Source organism: Girardinichthys multiradiatus, chromosome 5 (genome assembly GCF_021462225.1).
Source record: "Girardinichthys multiradiatus isolate DD_20200921_A chromosome 5, DD_fGirMul_XY1, whole genome shotgun sequence".
NCBI classification, from domain to species: domain Eukaryota; kingdom Metazoa; phylum Chordata; class Actinopteri; order Cyprinodontiformes; family Goodeidae; genus Girardinichthys; species Girardinichthys multiradiatus.
In genome coordinates this window covers 32072899-32096199 of record NC_061798.1, presented here as the reverse complement: position 1 = coordinate 32096199, position 23301 = coordinate 32072899, and the positions used below count along the sequence as shown (strand labels likewise).

The 23301-nt window shown below is 42.3% G+C and overlaps 1 protein-coding gene across 1 annotated transcript in view; it reads right to left on the bottom strand.

Moving 5' to 3' along the window:
- Positions 1–5042: 5042 nt before the first annotated feature.
- Positions 5043–23301, bottom strand: part of adcy9 (adenylate cyclase 9) — a 70397-nt gene continuing 52138 nt past the window's right edge. The window contains exons 7-11 of the mRNA XM_047364364.1: positions 22541–22694; positions 17954–18096; positions 17587–17616; positions 16102–16378; positions 5043–8299 (exon numbers count right to left, since the gene is read on the bottom strand). Coding sequence (XP_047220320.1) covers positions 7304–8299; positions 16102–16378; positions 17587–17616; positions 17954–18096; positions 22541–22694 — 1600 coding nt within the window. The 3' untranslated portion in view covers positions 5043–7303. The remainder of the gene's footprint in view (positions 8300–16101; positions 16379–17586; positions 17617–17953; positions 18097–22540; positions 22695–23301) is intronic.

The window sequence follows — 23301 nt, the reverse complement described above, 5'->3', positions numbered from 1 at the left end:
CTTAAAACAGTACAGGAACACAAGACAGAAATAGCTTTTGATTATGAGTGTGCATATATATATGGCATTAGGGATCTTGAGTTCTGCAGTTGTCCACTTTTAAGGTTTATTTCTTTCATACTGGGAAAAAGAAGAATGGGATTACATCATGACTCCCACTTAAGCAAATACACATATTGAACAGTCTAATAAGCGACTCTCTCTTTTCTGACACACGCAAATGTAAAAAAAACATTAAATAAAATGTGACAAATTAAATGTATAAATGCACAAACACTGTTTTCTGAAAATGAGTACAGAATATGATCATGTGTTTATAAATGATATATGGATAATGTACTCAAAATATACATTATACACCCTTAATTATGTACATAGACCAAATGTGTTTAAAAGCAATCAACACTATTTGGAGTTTGCCCAAACATTTTAGATTTGCTGTGCACATAAGCTGATTTAAGAAGCTTTCAACATTGCTTTGAGGAGAAGTGGTAAATTGATGCAATTTCATTGGTTGTGAGTTTAACAAGTCCTGACAAAATGTCATTTGTATGCCTCTTTTAGTTTTCGTACACAAGATATAATCAAACCGGGTTAAAAAAAAATACTTATATCTGATGCATGCTGAGGTATTTCTAACACAAAGACACATCCACACTTTATCAGTCAAGATACTCATCCCATCTCAAAAACACAGTGGAAGGAGCATCAGGGTACGTACTTAACTGACTACCTATGGAAACATATGGCTTTAATCTTGAAGAAGCCAAGTTTAGTCATTTGAATTTTCTACACACAGGAAATATGTGCTTCATTCTCCACAACTGTGACAATGATGACATTAAAAGAAGAGGGAATTGAAAGACTATCAGCCAAGATACATATCCCACCTTTAAAGCACAGTGGATGGAGCATCATGATATGGGACTAGCCCACTACCTTTGAGCATAGATCACTGTAATCTCAAAGTTAACCAGGTCATTAGAATTGTACACTCTGACTAAATGCTTCTTTCTGAGTACAGAAAGGTGCAGAAATAATGACACTGAGAAAAATAGAATGGTGACTATAATGCAGAATCAAACCAAAAATGATGGATGTCTTGCAAAAGAAAAAAAAACCAGCGTGCTCATCTCCACGATTTTACATCACAAATCACAGTCAGTAGTGTTTAATGTTATGTTTTATTTGTGGCTGTATACAGATGTGTGCTACTGGGAAGGTGGTGCACTTGTCAACTTGTGAAATCACATGTTTTTCTTTGTATGCTGTGTTGCCATGGTCTAAAACTCACACAGGATTACTTAACATGAAGGTCATCTCAAAAATATGTGCGAAACCTTCCTTCACAAAAGATACCTGAAATTTTGTCCAACCTCTCGTGGTGTGGCTCATTAAAAATGAGTGAGCTAAGAATATAACACAAATAACGCAAAACATTTTAGGGTCCCACCTAACTATTTTTGTCTCTAGCTACCGTGACATCTGCTGGAGATGCTTCTTTGGATTCTCATGGTATTAATACAACTAGAGTTAAATCATTTGACACAATGACCACATCTCACACAATAATTAAAACGATTCCAAATAAAAAAGGCACTGATTGTGTATGCGCAGGATGCACAACGGCAGAGGTGACCAAACTGTTATCCATGCTACAAATGAGGCAGATCAATGCAGTGGGTTGCAAAAGTATTCACACCCCTTTAACTTTTTAATTTTGTCACATTACAAATGCAAACATCAACGTATTTTATTAGAATTTTACATAGAGTAGTGCATAATTGAAATAATACATGCTTTTCTTTTCTTTTTAAAAATATGTTTTCAGCCCCCTTGGCTGTGATTCTCCAAAATAAAACTGACTCCATTGTATTCAGAAGTAATCCAATTAATAGAGTCCATCTGTGTGCAATTTAATCTCAATATATATCCAGCTGTTCTGTGAAGGCAGGTTTGTTAGAACGTTAGTGCAGAAACAGCATCATGAAGACTGAGGAACACAGCAGACATGTAAGGGAGACTTTGCACATCTGGAAAGATGTACAAAATGCTATGGGTGGCTGAAAACTAACTACACATAAACCAGAACTTATCATTACAACGTAGAAACAAGTTGGTGGCAGCATAATGCTGTGGGGAGGTGATCAGAAAGCATGGCAAGATTGATAAAGCAACAGTAAATAAAATACAGGGCGATCCAGGATTGAAACCCGTTAGAGGCTGCAATAGACTTAAGAATAGGGTGACAGTTCAACTTTCAACTGGACAACAACCATAAACTAACAAGCAAAGCTACAATAGAATGGTTTAGATAAAAAAAAATTCATGTTAGGATGGCCCAGTCAAAGTTCCGACCTAAATCCAATACAAATCTGTGGCAAAACTTGAAAATTGCTGTTCACATAAAGTTCCACTAAAATACATTCAGGTCTGTGGCTGGAATGAGCCAAAATGTGAAAAAGAGCTGACGAGGTACTGCAAATATAGAATGTTGTCCCTTTGTCATTTTTACCCTGCATCGCTCCTTTTGGCCATTCTTTCAGAAAGAATGACACTTGGCTTTATTTTAAAATAACTGTCAGAGATGTGACATTACCAGGTTGGAAATTTGTAACGTTTGCTTTTTTTCCCCCCTGACTATAACAGGTGAAATGTAAATGTATTTTTTGTACAAACGAGGCAGCAGCAGCAAAGAAACAAAATGCTAAAGAGTGGCTAATCTGTATGATTTCCTTTTGGATCTTTTCTCTTATTTACTTTAGGTAAAAGTTAGATTTCTCACAGTATACATATACAGACTACAAGACATAAACACGTGCTTTGAGGAGAAGAGACAACACATAAGAGGAAGTTAAAAGACAAAAGAGCAAACCGTGGCAGCCATTTGATGTAAAACCCCATAAGACCAGTTCTGATTCAAAGCAAATAAAAGTAGCACAAAGGATCTGTCAACTCCAAAACATTGTGGTAGCCTAATATTTTACAAACATACAATCATAATCAACCATCCTTGTGAAAAGTGCCTCATTACAAAATGCAATGAAACACTGAAAAGGGAAAAACAGTCATAATTTTAGGCACCACAAAACAATCAACTAGTTATTGTTGCACTTCACTTACATATCACTCCATTAAAGTGGCACAATATCAATACAGTAGAAGGCTTCTTCCTCAGGGAAGAAGCTGTGAAATGTTCCAAGGCTTCAACAGCAAATTATAGGGTTAAACTCAGATTCAGCTAGCTAAATATTTCAGATTTTTGTTGTTCCTTTATTTTAAGCAGTGAAGATGATCAATGGGCATCACAGAATTTGACTCTGAGGATTAACAGTCAGTCAACTGGAGCTGATCTGTGTTTTAACACAGAAGAGGCTGATTGGGGACTACCCCATCATCTCTGATTATTAATTATTCCCAAAAAAGGCATATAACACCCCAAATTTCTAAACTCTCTCTTATTTTTCAATTTGCTCCTTCACCTTTGAGATCTGGGGAAGTGAGTGTTACATACTCAAACATCATACCATGGTCTCACTTAACAGTACAGGTCCTTCTCAAAATATTAGCATATTGTGATAAAGTTCATTATTTTCCATAATGTCATGATGAAAATTTAACATTCATATATTTTAGATTCATTGCACACTAACTGAAATATTTCAGGTCTTTTATTGTCTTAATATGGATGATTTTGGCATACAGCTCATGAAAACCCAAAATTCCTGTCTCACAAAATTAGCATATTTCATCCGACCAATAAAAGAAAAGTGTTTTTAATACAAAAAACGTCCACCTTCAAATAATCATGTACAGTTATGCACTCAATACTTGGTCGGGAATCCTTTGGCAGAAATGACTGCTTCAATGCGGCATGACATGGATGCAATCAGCCTGTGGCACTGCTGAGGTCTTATGGAGGCCCAGGATGCTTCGATAGCGGCCTTTAGCTCATCCAGAGTGTTGGGTCTTGAGTCTCTCAACGTTCTCTTCACAATATCCCACAGATTCTCTATGGGGTTCAGGTCAGGAGAGTTGGCAGGCCAATTGAGCACAGTGATACCATGGTCAGTAAACCATTTACCAGTGGTTTTGGCACTGTGAGCAGGTGCCAGGTCGTGCTGAAAAATGAAATCTTCATCTACAAAAAGCTTTTCAGCAGATGGAAGCATGAAGTGCTCCAAAATCTCCTGATAGCTAGCTGCATTGACCCTGCCCTTGATAAAACACAGTGGACCAACAACAGCAGCTGACACGGCACCCCAGACCATCACTGACTGTGGGTACTTGACACTGGACTTCTGGCATTTTGGCATTTCCTTCTCCCCAGTCTTCCTCCAGACTCTGGCACCTTGATTTCCGAATGACATGCAGAATTTGCTTTCATCCGAAAAAAGTACTTTGGACCACTGAGCAACAGTCCAGTGCTGCTTCTCTGTAGCCCAGGTCTGGGGAATGCGGCACCTGTAGCCCATTTCCTGCACACGCCTGTGCACGGTGGCTCTGGATGTTTCTACTCCAGACTCAGTCCACTGCTTCCGCAGGTCCCCCAAGGTCTGGAATCGGCCCTTCTCCACAATCTTCCTCAGGGTCCGGTCACCTCTTCTCGCTGTGCAGCGTTTTCTGCCACACTTTTTCCTTCCCACAGACTTCCCACTGAGGTGCCTCGATACAGCACTCTGGGAACAGCCTATTCGTTCAGAAATTTCTTTCTGTGTCTTACCCTCTTGCTTGAGGGTGTCAATAGTGGCCTTCTGGACAGCAGTCAGGTCGGCAGTCTTACCCATGATTGGAGTTTTGAGTGATGAACCAGGCTGGGAGTTTTAAAGGCCTCAGGAATCTTTTGCAGGTGTTTAGAGTTAACTCATTGATTCAGATATTAGGTTCATAGCTCGTTTAGAGACCCTTTTAATTATATGCTAATTTTGTGAGATAGGAATTTTGGGTTTTCATGAGCTGTATGCCAAAATCTTCCGTATTAAAACAATAAAAGACCTGAAATATTTCAGTTAGTGTGCAATGAATCTAAAATATATGAATGTTAAATTTTCATCATGACATTATGGAAAATAATGAACTTTATCACAATATGCTAATATTTTGAGAAGGACCTGTACTCATACTCCTTGAGGTTTTCCATATTTTGTCATATTACAAACAGAATGTATGGAAGTGTGAGGTTTTATGTGATATACCAGCATAAATTGGTAAATAATAAAAAAACTGAATGGAAAAAAATATTATTTTTTTTTTTACAAAGAAATTTCTGAAAATGGTTGCATGCATTTATCTTCAGCCCTCTTTACTGTGATACTCCTAAATAAAAACATGTCACCTAATAGGCAAACTATCTAACTTTGTGTAATTAGTTTTTGGTATAAATCCAGCTGTTCTGTGGAGGCCTCAGAGGTTTTTTTTTTAGAGAATATTAATGAATAAACAACCTCATGAAGACCAAGGCACACACCTGACACATCAGGGATAAAGTTGTGGAGAAGGCTAGGTTATAAAATATTATGGCACAACTGCAAACTTACTAAAACATGGCTGACCACCTTAACTGACAGACAAGGAGAGCGTTAAAGAAGAGGGCAAGGGGCACATAGTAACTCTGGACAGGTGCAGATATCTACAGCTCAGGTTGGAGGACCTATCACCAGGACACCTATTTGTTTTGTACTCCAAAATCTGGCTTTGATGGAAGAGGGGCAATGAGAAAGCCTTTGTTGAAAGAAAGCCATAAGAAGTCCTGTTTGAAGTTTTACACAGTCCATATAGGGGACAGAAAACTAACACTGCACATCACTCTGAACACACAATCAACATAGTGAAATATAGTGACAGCAGCATCATGCAGTTGATGCTTCTTCAGAATGGATACAGAAGCTGGTGCTAATCTTGGAAGAAAACCTTTTAAGGGCTGAAAATGACTAAAGGTTCACCTTTCAGTTTGACACTGAACCTATACATGCCTCCAGAGCAACAATAGAACTGTATAAGCCAAAGCCTATTCATGTTACAATGGCCTAATGTTCAGAGCCAAAATCTGACTTGGAACCAGTGGCAAGAGTTTATAAGTGCCTATTACAGATGCTCTCTACTCAATCCCACTGAGCTTAAGTCAGTTGCAAAGAATAAAAGGCAATATTTTAGTCTCTAGATGTATAAAGCCAGGTGGCTGCACAAGGGATTGACTTGGAGGACCTGGCTACAAATGCACACCCACACTTTTCAGATTTTTATTTTTGTAAGAAAATTGGAAAACCATTAATCATTTTGCCTCCACTTCACTACCACCAATTTTTTGCTACTTTGTGTTGGCCTTTCACATAAAATCCCAATAAAATATATTAAAGTGTGGGGATGGAACATGACAAAACAAAAAAAGTTGAAGATGTATGAATATTTTTGCAAGGCACTGTAGGTGTTAAGAGTGCCTTGCCGCTTACTGATGGTGTTACTACTTCAGAAACACATCCTATTAAGATCTATATTCCCTTATGTGTGTAGTTTTTGTGCTTTTTACTGTATGATCTTTATCAAAGATTTCTTAGAAGCAATCAAGCTGTAAAAACTGCTAAATACAAGTGGTAAAAATAAAACAAGAACACTGTGCAAGAGCTGTGTTTAAAATGTTCATCAAGTTGCTACACAAGCTAAAATCGAAGCAGCCTGCTTTGCAGCATATTCCCTTATAAGTGAATCTCTGGGCATAAATGAATACTGTATTTAGGCCCTTGTATCAAAGCAGAATACATAATATTAACACTGCTTTGTGTAATTCCCTCAATTTCCCCATAATTTCCCACAAAGCCTATAATACGGCATTGGCACTTACATAAAAACTAAAACGATTTTCCCTTAGTGAGTGATATGGCACAACGGTAATGAATAAAAAAAAAAAAAATACCTGCATTAAAAAAACAAAGCATGAAGTAAGAAACTACAGCATGTTCTGTAATTTAGGTTGTTAAATCTTGTTCGTTTTCATATTTGTTTGATCACTGCTCTAGTCCTGAAGGCACTGGATAAACAATATTAAGAAAAGACACAAACAACACCTCAAAAATTGTCCCTTTTTCCTCTTTCTTAATCCTTTTCATCATGATAAACAGCTGTGCTCAACACAGGTCTAAAATCCACTCTGGCTAGAAGATCCTCAGCAACCTCCTTTTCAAGTCACCAAAGCAATGATCCGCTGCGTCTTCCATGTCTAAGACAGAAAGGAAGAGATTTCCTTGCCCTTTTCAGTCCTGAGGAGGCAGCAGGACAAAAGAAGACAGAAGAAGAGTGGGATCTAGGATCAGAGACGAGCATAAAACTCCTCATTGAGTTTTGTAAGCTCGTTCACCTCTTCCTCCTCCTGAAGTGCGAGAGGAGCGGGATCTGTCTTAGAGGACGCCTGTGAAGCTGGGCCGAGATCAGAGTGGGGAAGGGTGTTGAAGTCTCTGCCAGGGGACTCTTCTGGAATATGTGCCGAGTCCCTGTATCCTTCATCCCTCTCTTCTGTGCTCGTCGCTGGGTCAGGCTCAGGCTTCGCGCCTGGAGCCATGACAGTGCTTTGGGGTTGAGTGAACTGATTGGGAAGAGAGGAGGAAGAAGATGCAACAGCTGCTGAAGTCTTATTGGAAGTTAATATTATGGGTCCAACTCCAACTGCCACCTCTGTTCGGTCCTGGCAAAAGCTCTCTCCACTTTTAGGGTACAGAAAGGTCCTCATTTGGCCTTTGCCCTTAACGTTGACCGTCCCCCTATAGTCAAACTCCAAACCCATGGCACTGAGGACGGCGTGGCTTTCCTCGCTCACCTGCACCCGACACTCCACGCCGGTCGAGTCCATGCGACTGGCTATGTTGACCGTGTCCCCCCAGATGTCATAGAGCAGTTTAGTCGTGCCGATCACCCCCGCCGTCAGTGGACCGTGGTTGAACCCAATGCGCAGCTTGAAACCAAAGCCCAGCATGTTCTTGTTGAAATCATCCAGGACACCCATCATCTCTAGGGCGAAGTTGAAAAGCGCCCTTAGGTGGGCATGGGGAGACTCGTCTTCGTCATCTGCCATCTGCTGGACGTTGAGCCCTGATGCAGCCATGTACGTGGAGCCGATCGTCTTGATTTTTTCCACATTCCTGAACTCGGTCTTCCGAAGGAGCTCATCAAAGTCACCAATTAGCTCGTTCAGAACGCGATAGCACTCCTTTCCTCCCTCGTAGCTCTCTTCGTAGAACTCGCTGAAGTTAACGATACTGGCAAATATCACCCCCACGCTGTCGTGGTTCTTGGAGTAGCTCTGGGCCTCCTAAGGAAAAAGGGGAAAGAACAGATGAAAATGATCTCACTTTCAGAGTGAGTATTCCAATCAATGCAGTTTTAGCAGCTCTTCTCACCCTCTATGCTTAACATTTGCAAACATAATTAAAACCAAAACCAGAAGAGTGAAGTAACAACATACAACCACAAATTTCAATGTGTTTAATTAGGATTTTATGTGATAGACCAACACAAAGTGGAGGAAATGGATGAACTGGAAGAAAAACTACTTTAAAGGTTTATTTTTTAAATAAAATCCAGGAAAGTATTTTTATTCACTCCCTTTTACTCTGATACCCCTTAATAAAATGCAATGTAATAAAATGCCTTCAGTAGTTGTCTAATTAGTAAATAAAGCCTAGCTTAAACAGAGCCGAACCTCAGAAGTTTCGTGGGAAACACAAATGTGGCTCTTATGGAAACGTAGGATGAAGAAAGCTATAAGAAGTCCAGTTAGCTTAGGTGAGAGGATCTTTTGATAAGACTGATGTTAGTAGTGCATTCCTGAAATCTAGCCTTTATAGAAAAGTGGTCTGAAGGAAGCTGCCGGTAAAAGAAAGCCATAAAGAAGTTCTGTTTGAAGTTTGCCATAACACTGAAAGAACTGGTGTTAAAAGCACACCATCATGCGTAGGAATTCAAAATTATGGCACCATCGTGGAATGAGCCAACTATAGTGGTAATACACAAAGAGGTTAAGGATCCCACTGAATGCCACTCCTATAGACCAATTTCACTGCTTAATTGGCATGGATGCATTCTGAAAACAATTCTTGCTAGAAGATTGAATCAGATAATTACCCAAATTATACATCCTGATCAAACAGGATTTATTACTTGAAGACACTATGGTAATAATTTATGGTGGCTATTGAACATAATATCCCATCAAAAGGGAGAGAAAAAAGAAACAGTGATTATATCTTTAGATGCACAAAATGCCTTAGACTGAGTTTTATGGCAGTACCAATTTCAAACATTAAAGCGATTTAAGTTCAGTCTGAAGTTTATAAATTGGGTGCTAACACTGTATTCATCACCGCAAGCATCTGTTAAAGTAAATGGATAGAAATCAACAAGATTCTCCCTGGAACAAGGATGTAGACAAGGCTGTCCACTATCATTGTTGTTTGCGATTAGTATTGAGCCACTATCTCAACTTATTGGAGATGATGCAAACATTAAAAGACTAACTATAAATGCAGAAGAGCATAAAATCTCCCTTTATGCTGATGATGTATTATTGTACCTCACACAGCCAGCTTGAACTCCACCACACCTAAAGAAACTGATTTCACAGTATGGTTATTACTCAAGACATAAAGTAAATGTGGAAAAATCAGAGGGCAAAGATATTAGTGGAAACATTTCAAGAACTCTAAAGCTTCAGAGTGAACTTAACTGGCCAAAAGATGGCATAAAATACCCTGGCATACACATCCCTCAACTACTAAAAGGACTTGTATGGTGCTAATTAATGTAACATAATTCAGTGCATTAGTAGTGACTTGCCTATTGAAATTTCTCAATCAGCTTTTGATAATCTGGACAGAATGATCTCAAAATTTATTTGGCAGAAAAAGCACCCTAGAATTAAACTAAAGACCCTAAAACTTCAGTCAGAGGGGGGTCTAAAACTCCCAAATCTGAGGTATTACTTTTGGGCTGCTCAAAAGAACCTTTGATAGTATGGTTACAAAATGACATTCACACCCACTGGGTTAATATCGAAAAAAGTACGTGTCAGGAGCCCTTGCAGGCTATACCTTTTATAGACATACAGGTTAAAGAAATGGCTGAGTGGACAAAGATCACTCTTAAGTTCTGGAGAAAAATATCGTCTTTGAGTTCCCTAAATCAATCTCACTTTTATTAAGTATTGGTTCAATGCAGACCTTTTTTTTTTTTAGACAATGGGTTTAAAAACTGGAGTAGACCAGGGACTGGTGTACTTACATCAAATGTCCTATGATAATAACCTTTGAGACCTTTGAGTGATTGAATACTAACTTTCACTTCCATAGACTTCTATAGACATTTACAACTTAGAACTTACCTAACAACACAAAGAGTGGGGGAAACTTTTAAAACCTATGCCTGTAAAAAGGGTTTTAAAATTTAATCGGAAATGGAGTTAGGAAAGTTATAAGTAAGATATATGACATATTTTTGGTCATGAACCAACATAATTCCCAACATCTAAAACAGAGATGGGAGATAGAGCTGAACACGGTCTTATTACAGGTTTCATGGGAAGAGATGTGAACTGAAGCACATTTGGTCACAAACTCATACACCTGGAGAGAATTTAAGTGGAAAATGATCATGAAATTCTTCAGAACGCCAGAAATTGTAGCCAAAATGGGCCCAAGATACTCTAGTGCATGTTGAAGGGATTGTGGGGCAAATATTGCATATCATACACATATACACTGCTCAAAAAAATAAAGGGAACCCTTAAACAACACAATATAACTTCAAGTAAATCAAACTTCTGTGAAATCAAACTGTCCACTTAGGAAGCAACACTGATTGACAATCAATTTCACATGTTGTTGTTCAAATGGAATAGACAACAAGGGGAAATCTTTGGCGATTAGCAAGACACACTCAATAAAGGAGTGGTTCTGCAGGTGGGGACCACAGACCACTTCTCAGTACCTATGCTTTCTGGCTGATGTTTTGGTCACTTTTGAATGTCGGTGGTGCTTTCACACTCGTGGTAGCATGAGTCGGACTCTACAATCCACACAAGTGGCTCAGGTAGTGCAGCTCATCCAGGATGGCACATCAATGCGAGCTGTGGCAAGAAGGTTTGCTGTGTCTGTCAGTGTAGTGTCCAGAGCCTGTACCAGTCCAGTACACCAGGAGATGTGGAGGAGGCCATAGGAGGGCAACAACCCAGCAGCAGGACCGCTACCTCTGCCTTTGTGCAAGGAGGAACAGGAGAAGCACTGCCAGAGCCCTGGAAAATGAGCTCCAGCAGGCTACAAATGTGCATGTGTCTGCACAAACGGTTAGAAACCGACTCCATGAGGATGGTATGAGGGCCCAAAGTCCACAAATGGGGGTTGTGCTCACAGCCCAACACCGTGCAGGATGCTTGGTATTTGCCAGAGAACACCAGGATTGGCAAATTCGCCAATGGTGCCCTGTGCTCTTCACAGATGAAAGCAGGTTCACACTGAGCACATGTGAAAGACGTGACAGAGTCTGGAGACACCATGGAGAGCAATCTGAATCCGATTGAGCACATCTGGGACATCGTGTCTCGCTCCAACGTCACGTTGCACCACAGACTGTCCAGGAGTTGGCGGATGCTTTAGTCCAGGTCTGGGAATTGATCCCTCAGGAGACCATCCGCCGTCTCATCAGGAGCATGCCCAGATGTTGTAGGGAGGTCATACAGGCACGTGGAGGCCACACACAATACTGAGCCTCATTTTTCTCCATTGGTTAATAAATTTGATTTCCATTGATGATTTTTGTGTGATTTTGTTGTCAGTACATTCAACTTTGTACAGAACAAAGTATTCAATGAGAATATTTCATTCATTCAGATCTAGGATGTGTTATTTGAGTGTTCTCTTTATGTGTTTGAGCAGTGTATTTTAGTCATGTCCTAAATTTAAAAAGTTCTGGAAAGAAGTATTTCTTGCCCTCAAGGAGATATTTCAACAGGACATTCCACAGGAGCCTACAGTGGTGTTATTAGGTGCAGTACCAATAGGGATGGATGGGAGGGCTAAGATTTATCTTTTGAACATATTACTTACAGCAGCTTTGAAATGCATAACCATCAGATGGATGAAACCAGAAGCCCCTTTGTTTAAGAAACAATGGGGCCCTGTTATACCCTTGTTATTCCAGTGAGGCCTGGTAGTGGACATTTTTGTAACACACCACATGTTGTTAAGTTTTGTATTGGGGGCTATGTAAATCGTATTTGTAGTGGTAGTCATGTTATGTGTTAATCATCCTATTGTACAGTACAGACCAAAAGTTTGGACACACCTTCTCATTCAAAGAGTTGTCTTTATTTTCATGACTATGACTATTGTAGATTCATACTGAAGGCATCAAAACTATGAATTAATTGAGCTTCAAGAGGTAGTCACCTGAAATGGTTTTCACTTCACAGGTGTGCCCTGTCAGGTTTAATAAGTGGGATTTCAAGCCTTATAAATGGGGTTGGGGCCATCAGTTGTGTTGTGCAAGAGGTGGATACAGTACACAGCTGATAGTCCTACTGAATAGACTGTTAGAATTTTTATTATGGCAAGAAAAAAGCAGCTAAGTAAAGAAAAACGAATGGCCATCATTACTTTAAGAAATGAAGGTCAGTCAGTCCGAACAATTGGGAAAACTTTGAAAGTGTCCCCAAGTGCAGTCGCAAAAACCATTAAGCTCTATAAAGAAACTGGTTCACATGAGGACCGCCCCAGGAAAGGAAGACCAAGAGTCACCTCTGCTGCGGACGATAAGTTCATCCGAGTCACCAGCCTCAGAAATCGCAGGTTAACAGCAGCTCAGATTAGAGAGCAGGTCAATGCCACACAGAAGTCTAGCATCAGACACATCTCTAGAACAACTGTTAAGAGGAGACTGTGTGAACAGGCCTTCATGGTAAAATAGCTGCTAGGAAACCACTGCTGAGGACAGGCAACAAGCAGAAGAGACTTGTTTGGGCTAAAGAACACAATGAATGGACATTAGACCAGTGGAAATCTGTGCTTTGGTCTGATGAGTCCAAGTTTGAGATCTCTGGTTCCAACCACCGTGTCTTTGTGCGGCGCCGAAGAGGTGAACGGATGGACTCTACATGCCTGGTTCCCACTGTGAAGCATGGAGGAGGAGGTGTGATGGTGTGGGGTTGCTTTGCTGGTGACACTGTTGGGGATTTATTCAAAATTGAAGGCATACTGAACCAGCATGGCTACCACAGCATCTTGCAGCGGCATGCTATTCCATCCGGTTTGCGTTTAGTTGGACCATCATTTATTTTTCAACAGGACAATGACCCCAAACACACCTCCAGGCTGTGTAAGGGCTATTTCACCAAGGAGAGTGATGGGGTGCTGCGCCAGATGACCTGGCCTCCACAGTCACCGGACCTGAACCCAATCGAGATGGTTTGGGGTGAGCTGGACCGCAGAGTGAAGGCAAAAGGGCCAACAAGTGCTAAGCATCTCTGGGAACTCCTTCAAGACTGTTGGAAAACCATTTCAGGTGACTACCTCTTGAAGCTCATCAACAGAATGCCAAGAGTGTGTGGAGCAGTAATCAAAGCAAAAGGTGGCTACTTTGAAGAACCTAGAATATAAGACATATTTTCAGTTGTTTCACACCTTTTTGTTCAGTATATAATTCCACATGTGTTAATTCATAGTTTTGATGCCTTTAGTATGAATCTACAATATTCATAGTCATGAAAATAAAGAAAACTCTTTGAATGAGAAGGTGTGTCCAAACTTTTGGTCTGTACTGTACATGATTCTTATTTCTATATACATACAGGTCCTTCTCAAAATATTAGCATATTGTGATAAAGTTCATTATTTTCCATAATGTCATGATGAAAATTTAACATTCAATTCATATGTCATGATGAAACTTTAACATTCATATATTTTAGATTCATTGCACACTAACTGAAATATTTCAGGTCTTTTATTGTTTTAATACGGATTATTTTGGCACACAGCTCATGAAAACCCAAAATTCCTATCTCACAAAATTAGCATATCATTAAAAGGGTCTCTAAACGAGCTATGAACCTAATCATCTGAATCAACAAGTTATCTCTAAACACCTGCAAAAGATTCCTCAGGCCTTTAAAACTCCCAGCCTGGTTCATCACTCAAAACCCCAATCATGGGTAAGACTGCCGACCTGACTGCTGTCCAGAAGGCCACTATTGACACCCTCAAGCAAGAGGGTAAGACACAGAAAGAAATTTCTGAACGAATAGGCTGTTCCCAGAGTGCCGTATCAAGGCACCTCAGTGGGAAGTCTGTGGGAAGGAAAAAGTGTGGCAGAAAACGCTGCACAACGAGAAGAGGTGACCGGACCCTGAGGAAGATTGTGGAGAAGGGCCGATTCCAGACCTTGGGGGACCTGCGGAAGCAGTGGACTGAGTCTGGAGTAGAAACATCCAGAGCCACCGTGCACAGGGGTGTGCAGGAAATGGGCTACAGGTGCCGCATTCCCCAGGTCAAGCCACTTTTGAACCAGAAACAGCAGCAGAAGCGCCTGACCTGGGCTACAGAGAAGCAGCACTGGACTGTTGCTCAGTGGTCCAAAGTACTTTTTTCGGATGAAAGCAAATTCTGCATGTCATTCGGAAATCAAGGTGCCAGAGTCTGGAGGAAGACTGGGGAGAAGGAAATGCCAAAATGCCAGAAGTCCAGTGTCAAGTACCCACAGTCAGTGATGGTCTGGGGTGCCGTGTCAGCTGCTGGTGTTGGTCCACTGTGTTTTATCAAGGGCAGGGTCAATGCAGCTAGCTTTCAGGAGATTTTGGAGCACTTTATGCTTCCATCTGCTGAAAAGCTTTTTGTAGATGAAGATTTCATTTTTCAGCACGACCTGGCACCTGCTCACAGTGCCAAAACCACTGGTAAATGGTTTACTGACCATGGTATCACTGTGCTCAATTGGCCTGCCAACTCTCCTGACCTGAACCCCATAGAGAATCTATGGGATATTGTGAAGAGAACGTTGAGAGACTCAAGACCCAACACTCTGGATGAGCTAAAGGCCGCTATCGAAGCATCCTGGGCCTCCATAAGACCTCAGCAGTGCCACAGGCTGATTGCCTCCATGCCACACCGCATTGAAGCAGTCATTTCTGCCAAAGGATTCCCGACCAAGTATTGAGTGCATAACTGTACATGATTATTTGAAGGTTGACGTTTTTTGTATTAAAAACACTTTTCTTTTATTGGTCGAATGAAATATGCTAATTTTGTGAGATAGGAATTTTGGGTTTTCATGAGCTGTATGCCAAAATCATCTGTATTAAGACAATAAAAGACCTGAAATATTTCAGTTAGTGTGCAATGAATCTAAAATATATGAATGTTAAATTTTCATCATGACATTATGGAAAATAATGAACTTTATCACAATATGCTAATATTTTGAGAAGGACCTGTAGTGCTCTTGGAGTAGGTGCCTTTTTTTCTTTTAATTCATATACCTTGTATGCAATTTATTGTATAATTTTTGCATGTATTTAAAATAATAAAGAATAAGTGAAAAAAAAAATTGCCATAAGCCATGTAGGCATGTCTTATGGGCCACAATACATGACTTTCACAGTTGTCACAGGTTTTTGAAAAGACTGGGTAAAATGGTGTGAAAAAATCATGTTGTGCGGCCCCAACTTAAAACTGAGCATATTGGTCTAAATGCAAACTGCTGTGCCAGGTGAATAAATAAACACTCCATATCCCCTTGAACAAAATATCCACACAGACTAACATAGCAGTGGGAGCATGATGCTGTGGGGATGTTTTTCTGCAATGCTGGAAGAAGCACTTTTAAAGCAGGGGTCTCCAACTCCAGTCCTCCAGAACCACTGCTATGCCACGTTTAAATGCATTCCTGGTCCAACACACCAGAAACAAATAATGATGTATTCATAAAAAAATCCACGATGCACTATTTTCATGGTCTATCACATAAAATGTTTTGACGTCTGTGTTTGTTATCTGTGGGTTTAATAATTTTTTAAGACACTGTATAATAAATAAAACTGGTTGAGTGTTTTTAAAGGGCAAGGAAGACCTTGAGCTGGTCGGCGACATGGATGGGGATGATGTTGCCCAGTAACCACTCAGCCTGGTCTCGCATCGTCTGGATTTTGGAGCGATGTTTGTCAGCCTCCACATTGCCGTGGTAATGAAGACGATAGCTGACTTCCGACTCAAGATTCAGGAACCAGACCAGAAGTAGAAGCAAGAAAAAGGCTAGGATAGCCTCTGTGACCAGAAAATCAAAGAGTCTTGGAGAAGAATTCAGGCCCAACTCTGAAACCCCATCACCGGACGTGGAAAAGTTTTGCCTTGGGGAGAAAACAGGATTAGAATGAAACGGGCAAAAGAGAAATGTTGGGCATTTATGAAAGGCATGGTAAGACTAAGAGACACAGATGTTACCTCTAAGAGCCATAACATAATATACAATATTTACACGTACTGACAAAAAGTTTTTAAAGCTAAAGTCTGTTCATTAAGAATAATAACTGTGGAAATAAAGTTCGGAAAAAAAAGCAATACTAAAGACCTAAGTGCTAAACAATGCACGGTAAGAACCTAAAGAAAACCCCAAAACATTAGTTTCTTCCTCTTAGAGGGATCTGAGAAATGTTTTCAGCATGGGATATTTTCAGGAATCCTGAAGATATCCTACAATGAGCTCAATGTGCAATCCAAAAACATGCTTTAGAGAATTCAAGGCTGAAAATGCCTCATTAAAGAAAGAAAGCATGGTGAACTAGAGAACTATCAGTGGAACCAGCACTTTACAACCGTTGCAGCATATTTCATAAGGTTGATGAAGACCATCTTCTTAGAAATCGTTCTATTACAGATAAAAAAAATACCACTATCTTACGAGGAAATTGAAACGGCACAATAAACTATAACATTAAATATAAAAAATGAAACGGTTTAAAAAATGTTTGGATCAACACACTCTTTGTCATTTTAAAAATTTTACAAGCAGAAACCAAAAAACAAATATTGCAAGACATGTGTTAATTAATTCCATAAAGTTCACCTATTTCAGTTTCAGATTTGAGTGACTACTCAGTGTGAAAAATAAAATGGGCAAATATTTTTGGTGTAGGGAGTGGTAAGGAGTCCTGAACAGCTCTGTCAAGTGTGGATCAATGTTGTGATCTAGCAGCAGGTGTTCCGAAATGAGCTGGTTTAAGAAGAACCATCGAAAAAAAGAACTAAACCATCTTCTTCTTCAGATATGTGCAATTAATTATAGCTCGAATGTGTCTCTAACACAAAAATTGAAGCCAGTTCGAGCTGGGTGAGTCATTTTCACCACAAGTGGCATTTAGCTGCCACTACTGCTGGTGCACAGATAGAGAGAGACAGGGAGACAGGCAGCAAAATAAAGAGCAGAGGAAAGCACGAAAATGAGCAAAAGCCAAACAGAGCTGTAGTAATGAGAAATAAAAAACAGAGCTGTCGCTCCTCTTGACCTCTCAAATGTCATTCTTCAATCAAACCGCTCTGTTTCTATGGAAACACTCACCCATGAACTGGCACGGCGTTATTACTTGAACTGAAAAGAGATGAGAGCTATGTCAGTCAGGAGAAAGAACCAGACACACACATTCACATAAATACATGCACGACACACACACACTAAATATATATTTCTGTTCCTCCATAGAGCCTCTCCAACCAGTGGAGATGAGATATTTAATCTTCTGTGGTCAAATCGATTAATGCGCAAGAACGATGAATCGTTTTTTACAAATTTCTTTTTAAATCAGCAGAGATGTTGCGCAATAGATCTTTGAAATCTGAACAACCTGTCTATGTGATGCTTTATAATGTCTACATCACTTACATGCAGTGAGGGAGTATCGATACATACAGGTGAGATTTAACTGTACCTGGGAACAGGACTGTACAGCATCAGCAGAAGAGCAAGTCCGGTAATTGTGGCGAAAACGGATCTCATCCAAAAACTCAGCTGACAGAAGTTACAGTACTGAATTATGGCCAAGATGGTGGCACAGCACAGGAACATGGTCACCTGGTGGGGAGAGGTGTGTAAAGTATTGGAGTAGTTATCCAAGCAACAAAGTCATCAATAAAACGTTTTTTTTGTTGTTATTTTTTACGTTTAGCTGATGTGGTTTTCCTCAAAGCTTTTTCAATAAATCTGATCAAAAGAAATCAAAAATTCTCAAATCATGAAAACTCTCTCTTTGTAAAGAGACGTTGAAATTGTGAACTGCCTCAGTAAATTAAGCTGAAACCAGATACATACACTGTATTAACAGACTCGTAACATTGTTTTCCCACTGCCTGAGATCTAACCAGATTAAACTAAATACATGAGATGTCACAACTTTGTAGGCTTCTAATTCACAACATTTGAGATGATTAGAGTCACACCTGTGGCTCTGGTTTGAGGCAACACCTCAAACACACTGCTTCCTTGCGAGATCATGACTAATTCAGAAGAAATTAGGCGAGATATCAGGAAGAACGTGCGACACAGAAAGGAAGAAGCCGAAAGCAATGTAAAAAGTCCTTCCTGTTTAGCGGCAGGCGGGACTGGTTCCAAATGAACAATCACCCAAACCATACCATCAGATTAGTCACAAAGTGCCTTAAGGACAACAAAGTCAGTGTTCTGGGATGACCTTAACAAAGCGCTGATCTCAGTCCCATTGTAAATGTGAGGGCTGAGCTAAAAAGGGGTGTGTGAGCAGGCGGCCAACAAACCTGACTCGGTTACGGCGGTTCAGTCTGGAGGAATGGATCAAAGTTCCAGCAAACTACAGTGAGAAGCTTGTGGAAAGATACTCTAAGCATTTGACCCAAGTTAGACAGATATTTTTACATCAAAGAAAAGAAATGACGTGGCCACAGAGAAGTGGATTTTGGCCAAAAAACTTAGAAAGTTCTACATTAATTTCACATATTTACAAGAAAAAACTTGGATATTCCCCTCCTTGAACCGCCACCTTAACGTGGTGGAGGGGTTTGAGTGCTCAAATGATCCTAGAGCCTATGTTGTCTGGGGCTTAAATGCCCCTGGTAGAGTCTCCCATGGAAACAGGCTCTAGGTGATGGGTCAGACAAAGAGCGGTTCAAGAATCCTTCGTGAGGACTAATATATCGAGGCACGTGACGTCGCCCGGTACGGCGGAGCCCGGGTCCCACCCTGGAGCCAGGCCAGGGGTCAGGACTCGCCGGAGAGCGCCTGGTGGCCGGGTTGCTCCTCGTGGGACCCGGCCCGAACGAGAGACACGAGGCCATCCCCAGTGGGAATGTCACCTCGCTGCGGGGAAGGAGCCTGAGCTGGTGCGGGAGGTCGAGAGATATCGACTAGAAATAGTCGGGTTCACCTCCCATCTCCTTGAGAGGGGTTGGACTCTCTTCTACTCTGGAGTGGCCCACGGGGAGAGGGCTGGGGTAGGTTTGCTTGTTGCCCCCCAGCTCAGCCGTCTTATGTTGGGGTTTACCCCAGTGGATGAGAGGGTCGCATCCCTGCGCCTTTGGGTTGGGGATAGGTCTCTGACTGTCGTCATGGCCAACGGGCCGATTAGTAGTGCGGAGTACCCGGCCTTCTTGGTGTTCCTGCCGGGGGTCCTGGATAGTGCCCCTCCCGGGGACTCCATTATTCTGCTGGGGGACTTCAACGCCCACGTGGGAAACAACAGTGACACCTGGAGAGGCGTGATCGGGAGGAATGGCCTCCCAGATCTGAATCCGAGTAGTGTTTTGTTATTGGACTTCTGTGCTAGTCACGGATTGTCCATAATGAACACCATGTTCAAACATAAGGGTGTCCATTAGTGCACTTGGCACCAGGACACCCTAGCCAGGAGGTCAATGATCGACTTTGTTGTCGTATCATCAGACCTTTGGCCGCATGTTTTGGACACTCGGGTGTAGAGAGGGGCTGATCACCACCTGGTGGTGAGTTGGATCCGCTGGAGGAGGAGAAAGCCGGACAGACTTGGCAGGCCCAAGCGCATAGTGAGGGTCTGCTGGGAATGTCTGGCGGAGCCCTCGGCCAGGGATGTATTCAACTCCCACCTCCGGGAGAACTTTGACCAGATCCTGGGGGATGTTGGAGACATAGAGTCCGAGTGGACCATGTTCTCCGCATCTATTGTCCATGCTGCTGCCTGTAGTTGCGGCCGTAAGGTCTGCGGTGCCTGTCGCAGCGGCAATCCCAGAACCCAGTGGTGGACACCGGCAGTAAGGGATGCTGTCAAGCTGAAGAAGGAGTCCTATCGGCTGTGGTTGGCTTGTGGGACTCCTGAGGCAGCTGACGGGTACAGTGAGGCCAAGCGTGCTGCCGCCTGGGCTGTGGCAGAGGCAAAAACTCGGGCCTCGGAGGAGTTCGGTGAGGCCATGGAAAAGGACTAACGGTTGACCTCAAAGAGATTCTGGCAAACCGTCCGGCGCCTCAGGAGAGGGAAGCAGTGCTTCGCCAACACTGTTTATAGTGGGGGTGGGAGGCTGCTGACCTCGACTGAGGACATTATCGAGCGGTGGAAGGAGTACTTCGAGGATCTCCTCAATCCTGCCATCACGCATTCCTTGGTGGAAACAGAGGGTGGGGACTCGGGTTGGACTCTTTCATCACCCAGGCTGAAGTCACCGAGGTGGTTAAAAAGCTCCGCGGTGGCAAGGCTTCGGGGGTGGATGAGATCCGCCCTTAGTACCTCAAGTCTCTGGATATTGTGGGGCTGTCATGGTTGACACGCCTCTTCAACAATGCGTGGCGGTCGGGGACAGTGCCTCTGGACTGGCAGACTGGGGTGGTGGTCCCCCTTCATAAGGTGTTCCAACTACAGGGGGGATCACACTCCTCAGCCTCCCTGGTACGCCAGGGTATTGGAGAAGAGAGTCTGGCCGATAGTCGAACCTCGGCTTCAGGAGGAGCAGTGTGGTTTTCGTCCCGGCCGTGGAACACTGGACCAGCCAGTGGGGGGTGCTCCAGGAGTATGGAATCGGGGGCCCTTTATTAGGGGCCATCCGGTCCCTGTACAAGCGGAGCAAGAGTTTGGTCCGCATTGCCGGCACTAAGTCGGACTTGTTCCCGGTGCATGTTGGACTCCGGCAGGGCTGCCCTTTGTCACCGGTCCTGTTCATAACTTTTATGGACAGGATTTCTAGACGCAGCCAAGGGCCGGAGGGGGTCTGGTTTGGGGACCAGTGGATTTGGTCTCTTCTTTTTGCAGATGACGTGGTCCTGCTGGCCCCCTCTAGCCAAGACCTACAGCATGCGCTGTGGCGGTTCGCAGCCAAGTGTGAAGCGGCTGGGATGAAGATCAGCTCCTCCAAGTCAGAGGCCATGGTACTCGACCGGAAAAGGGTGGCTTGTCCTCTTCAGGTTGGAGGGGAGTTCCTGCCTCAAGTGGAGGAGTTTAAGTATCTTGGGGTCTTGTTCACGAGTGAGGGAGGAATGGAGCAGGAGATCGACAGACGGATCGGTGCGGCTGCCGCAGTAATGGGGGCACTGTGCCGGTCCATTGTGGTGAAGAGAGAGCTGAGCCGAAAAGCGAAGTTCTCGATTTAATGGTCTGTCTACGTTCCTATCCTCACCTATGGCAATGAACTTTGGGTAATGACTGAAAGAACGAGATCCCGGATACAAGCGGCTGAAATGAGCTTCCTCCATAGGGTGGCCGGGCACTCCCTTAGAGATAGGTGAGGAGCTCGGCCATCTGGGAGGGGCTCGGAGTAGAGCCACTGCTCCTCCACATTGAGAGGAGCCAGTTGAGGTGGCTCGGGCATCTATACCGGATGCCTCCTGGACGCCTTCCTCGGGAGGTGTTCCAGGCACGTCCCACTGGGAGGAGGCCCAGGGGACGACCCAGGACACGCTGGAGGGACTCTGTCTCTCGACTGGCCTGGGAACGCCTTGGGCTCCCCCTGGAGGAGCTGGAGGAGGTGTCTGGGGAGAGGGACGTCTGGTTGTCTCTGCTGAGTCTGCTGCCCCCGCGACCCGGTCCCGGATAAGCGGAAGACGACGAGTACGAGAACTTGTATATTCTCTGATGTCAAAAACTCGTAAATTTGTCAGAAAAAAAATTATAATTTTTCATGATTAAAGTAACAAATTTATGATATTTAAACTAAAATAATCTCTGACGTAAAGTAAGGAAGATGTATCTTCCTTTAACTCCCAATGACTCCGTTGCTGTCTTGTCAGAGAGCAGCTAAGATGCTCATTTATTAAAACATTTGAACAAAAATTTTGAAAAAACAAGATCCTTGAAGATTTCCATCCATATATTGTCTATTCCCGCTTGTCCTTGCAGGGAATCTCCTCATTGGGAGAGAGGCGGGGTACACCCTGGACATTTCGCAAATGAACCTGACAGTTATGTTTTTTGAATGTGAGAAGAAGTCAGAGTACCCAGATTTTTAGTTTCTTTCACTGTACACATGGAGATATTTGTCAGCTTCATTTAACTGTTAATGGTATTCTTAGGACAAAATGGATTCACCTGGAGAGGAAGTTGTATGCTGATGTGGGACAAGACAGAGACGGCAGGAAGGGAGACCAACACAGCCCCGATGAGATGACGAGACACCCAGCCAGAGACCAGCAAGGCCAGGGAGCGAGTATAGCTCTTCAGGTCTTCCAGGTAGAAGGCCATGCTGCAAGAAAAGAGAGAGAAAGACAAAGAATTAACAAACATTATCCAGTATCCAGAGAATATTATCTAACTGTTGTGTTGACAATGAGGTAAAGTTTTTACAATAGGGGTGAAAAAGTTGAAGTAATAAAATAAACTGGGGAAAATTTATATTTTTTCTTCCTATCTCAGAACCAATGTTCCTATTTAATGAAAGAAAAGGTGCAGCAGTAGACTCAATACACACAAAGGTGAAAAGATTAATTCCACGTTTAAACATGGCAATTAGTGAAAATAAAATAAAAGCACTTTCATTAACCAAAGCATGACGGCAAAACAATCATTTTTTTCCACATGAGCACTGGATAATCCATCCAGAGTTTATTTCTGGATTTGTTTTTGCCCCCCAAGATTTGAATTCGAACCTGGTTCCAAACAGTACCGATCTTTCTCTAGAAACATCAGCAAGGCCTGAACAAGACAAATTAATTAACTATGAGCTTGAATGCAAATAAAACATAAAACAACGTAAACATTTGCAGCGGTTAAACAGCAGCATGTCAGTCAATCAGTTATTTTTACTCTGTGACATTAAAATATAAAGATGATTGACCTGCTAACCGATGACA